We start from the raw sequence: 3,395 nt of genomic DNA on the forward strand, positions 1-3,395 counted from the left end.
GATAAGTATTGTATTTGATTACATTTCAATGAAAGCGTCGTTATGGTTGACGAATTTAGGTTCGGAATATCTACTAACGAATTGCGATCTAATACAAGGATCTCGAATGATTCCGAAAAGTTAAGGGACACTAAGTTGCCAATAGATAAAGCGTTGCCGGATAGATTTAAATATCGAAGATTCGCTAAGCTTGTAAATGCTCCCTCATCGATGGAACTGATTCGGTTATCCGCTACTGATAAAATTTCCAACTGCTTCAATGCCGATAAATTAAGTCCACCTTCACCTATTTGTTCAATTTCATTTTCAGCTAACCACAAGAGCGACAGATTAGTCAATCTTGGCGCATAAGACGTGATTAAGTTCTTACTGAGGTCAAGATATATTAGACTGTCAGATAACGAGGAACCAAAGGAAAACTCTTCTTTCCTGTTTTGTGCGAAATTGAGGTATTTCAATTTTGGAAATGGATTTTCTTGCCTGACTGTGATGTACCCAATGCCAATATTACTTAAGTCCAAGTATTCAAGTTCAGAATATACATTGTTTATTTCTATATCTCCTAAATGAATATAAGAGTTTTGACCTCCAAGAAGTAGCACTTCAACGGTCGGAAGTGGGCCAAAAGAGAATAAATCGTTCGTATCAATTTGGTTTTCTCGTAGATCAAGATACTTCAAATTCGGTAAATCCTCGAATGCTCCTGACATCATACGAAGTCCGGGAGATCTTAAGGTAATACATCTTATGGAAGAAGAAATGACGAAACTTCTTGTCATGTATAACGATCTAGATAAATTGAGTCTTAGCGATTCATTCTCGCAGATATCTGAAATGTTCCTTATCTGTTTATAGATATCTGGCGCATCAGCTGCTTCGTAAGTGTCCATAGCGTTCACGAGTTCTGCAACGTAGTTGATAGGTGTCATGTTTCCAGCGGCGATTAACGGAAAGACAATTAATGCAGCGAAGATGATTGACCGTCTCATCGTTTCCGGTTCGCTAGAAATGAAATGTAATTTTTCTTTATATATATTGTATTTCTTACGAGTGATCGATTCATGAAATGAATGATAAAAATTCGTAATATAATTATCCTGTTGGATCACAGCGGGACTCTGGAGTCCTACCGATTTTAAAGCACTTTTTTAATTAATTAAATAATTCGACTCTTTCTGATTTGTATGATAATTACTCGGGTAAGATTGGCATTGATACTTATAATATTTATTGGATTTTAGTTGATTTTTATACGTATTACTATATATTATTATATTATGTATACTATTTAATGACTAATTTCGACTAAATTGATTGGAATTAACTGCTTTATTGAGAGTGGACTTTTGTCTTCCGAAAGAGCTATCAGTATTGTGATTTAATTTATTCAAACTCTATTGCTGAAAAGTATCATGTCTCAAGCGCAAACCTCTTTCTTCTGCTAATGCTGCCGTAAGAGCACCATTAATATTTGAAAATTCTCGATGCCTTCACATCTGAGGAATTTATGGTTGAGTGATAAATAAAACGGTTTAGAGTTATTTCATCGACCTACTCACGGTCTGCCGAAAGCATAATTCCTAATATTCTTAATTGAAGATCATCAAATGTTTGATAAAATTGAGAAACTTGAGGTTTTTTTAATTAAACTGAGTTCCTCCGTAAGTTGATCTAATAATTTTTTTATCTTGATATAAAAACACTTCCGGAACTTCTTCTCCAGTTGGTGAGAGTGTAACGAATATTGATCTGAAGCTTTACCCTCTATCGTATTGTTTATAAATAATATAATAGGCCTTTACAAAGGACTAGCTGACTCAAAGACTGAATATAATGTGCTTAATAATGTGTGTTGTATAAGCCGTAAGATCTGTGCTAAAAGTTTAAGAAGTAAGGTTTATGAAATTGTTTGACCTGTTTTTCTCAGTCATAAGGAATTTTTGACATATAATTTCTAATATTCTAACACGTTGTGGCATTGTTTGATTGGACTGTACGCGTTGCAAATGTTTACATTATCTAATGTCCTATAATTCTTACTTCTGTTTATTTTTTATTGCATATCTTAAATTTGAATTTGATTGGGTTAATTTCCTTACCATGATATATCTTGCTACGATGTTTTGAATCAATAAGGTTTGTCGCGTGCAATTTGAAAGGATGTATTGAGTTTATATTTGAATGATCAGATAAAGTCGTCATAAGTATAATGAAATTCTGGATTTTGTATTATAGATGAAGGTAGGTAGGATTTCCGTTCGAAAAGGAGTCCGTATGGCGTATAGTGGGTGGATTTATGCACTGCTGTATTATAACTTAACATTGCAAAAGGAACATACGTATCCCAGTCTATTTGTAGTTTATTTACGTAATGTTTAAGTTAATCTTTTAAAGTAAGATGTGATCTCTCAAGGTCTTTGTTTGAAGATGATAAGACGTAGACAGAATTCTGCATAAGACGGAGCGACGAGTCGATCTCTTTGCGGCGCGCCCGTAACACCACGGTGCGGCCCGTAACACTGCAGCGCGTCCCGTAACATCTCGATGCTCGCACTCGGCTCGCACTGCCTCGCAGCAGTAGGGGCCGACCGCAGTTTTACATAATGTTACAGACCGCGCCGCGGTGTTACAGGCGCGCCGCAGTGTGATGGGCTCCAGGCAGAAAGGAATCATGTTCGCGTTGTCGCAAACTCCGGTTAGCCCAGGCTGCAAGGAGATCGGCCCGTCGCTCCGTCCTATGAAGAACTCTGAAATATTTGACTCGAGAGATACCCCGGCGGAGCCTACATTGTAAAGGGCGAGTAGAATTTTCACTACTCTTATGGTCGATCCTCACAGAGCGTGCGATGCGATGCGATGCGCTGCGTTTCCGTATTTTTCGAGCCTACGGCCGGGTTTACCAGTGCCGTAGACTGTACCCTACAGCATATACTAAAAGCATGTAAACGTCGGAGACTTTGCAGGGCCCCCGTAATAGTTAGCCGAGAATCCGTAACTCGAGGACCCAAAGTACGGGTCAGACCCCCCGCTGTTCACTTACACATAGACGAAAAGGTCGATTTTATGGCCTCTGCGATGAAATCCTCGGGATTTCTTGGCGAGAACACTTTCGGAAAAATCGCATGCGTTTCTTTTCGTCTATGTGTAAGTGAATCGCATCGACCTTTTCGTCTAAGTGTAAGTGGACAGCGGGTGTGTGACCCCTACTTTTGGTCCTCGAGCTACCGATTCTCGGCTAGCTAACACTGGGGCCCTCCGAAGTCTCCGACTTTTACATGCTTTCAGTATATGCTGTAGGGTATAGCCTACAGCACTGGCAGACCCGGTCGAAAACTCGAAAAATACGGAAACGCAGCGCATCGCATCGCATCGCACGCTCTGTGAGGATCGACCAT

At 39.2% G+C, this 3,395-nt stretch overlaps 1 protein-coding gene across 1 annotated transcript in view; it reads right to left on the minus strand.

The window, feature by feature from the left end:
• Positions 1 to 5: 5 nt before the first annotated feature.
• The window catches only part of LOC108632271 (nephrocan-like), a gene marked incomplete at its 3' end in the record, with an annotated part of 8,077 nt that continues 4,687 nt past the window's right edge, over positions 6 to 3,395 (minus strand). Inside the window, exon 2 of the mRNA XM_018036729.2 lies at positions 6 to 1,002. Within this exon, the coding sequence (XP_017892218.2) occupies positions 6 to 989 (984 nt within the window). The remainder of the gene's footprint in view (positions 1,003 to 3,395) is intronic.

This window comes from Ceratina calcarata, unplaced genomic scaffold (genome assembly GCF_001652005.2).
Source record: "Ceratina calcarata isolate Rehan_Ccalc_2016 unplaced genomic scaffold, ASM165200v1 scaffold1040, whole genome shotgun sequence".
NCBI classification, from domain to species: domain Eukaryota; kingdom Metazoa; phylum Arthropoda; class Insecta; order Hymenoptera; family Apidae; genus Ceratina; species Ceratina calcarata.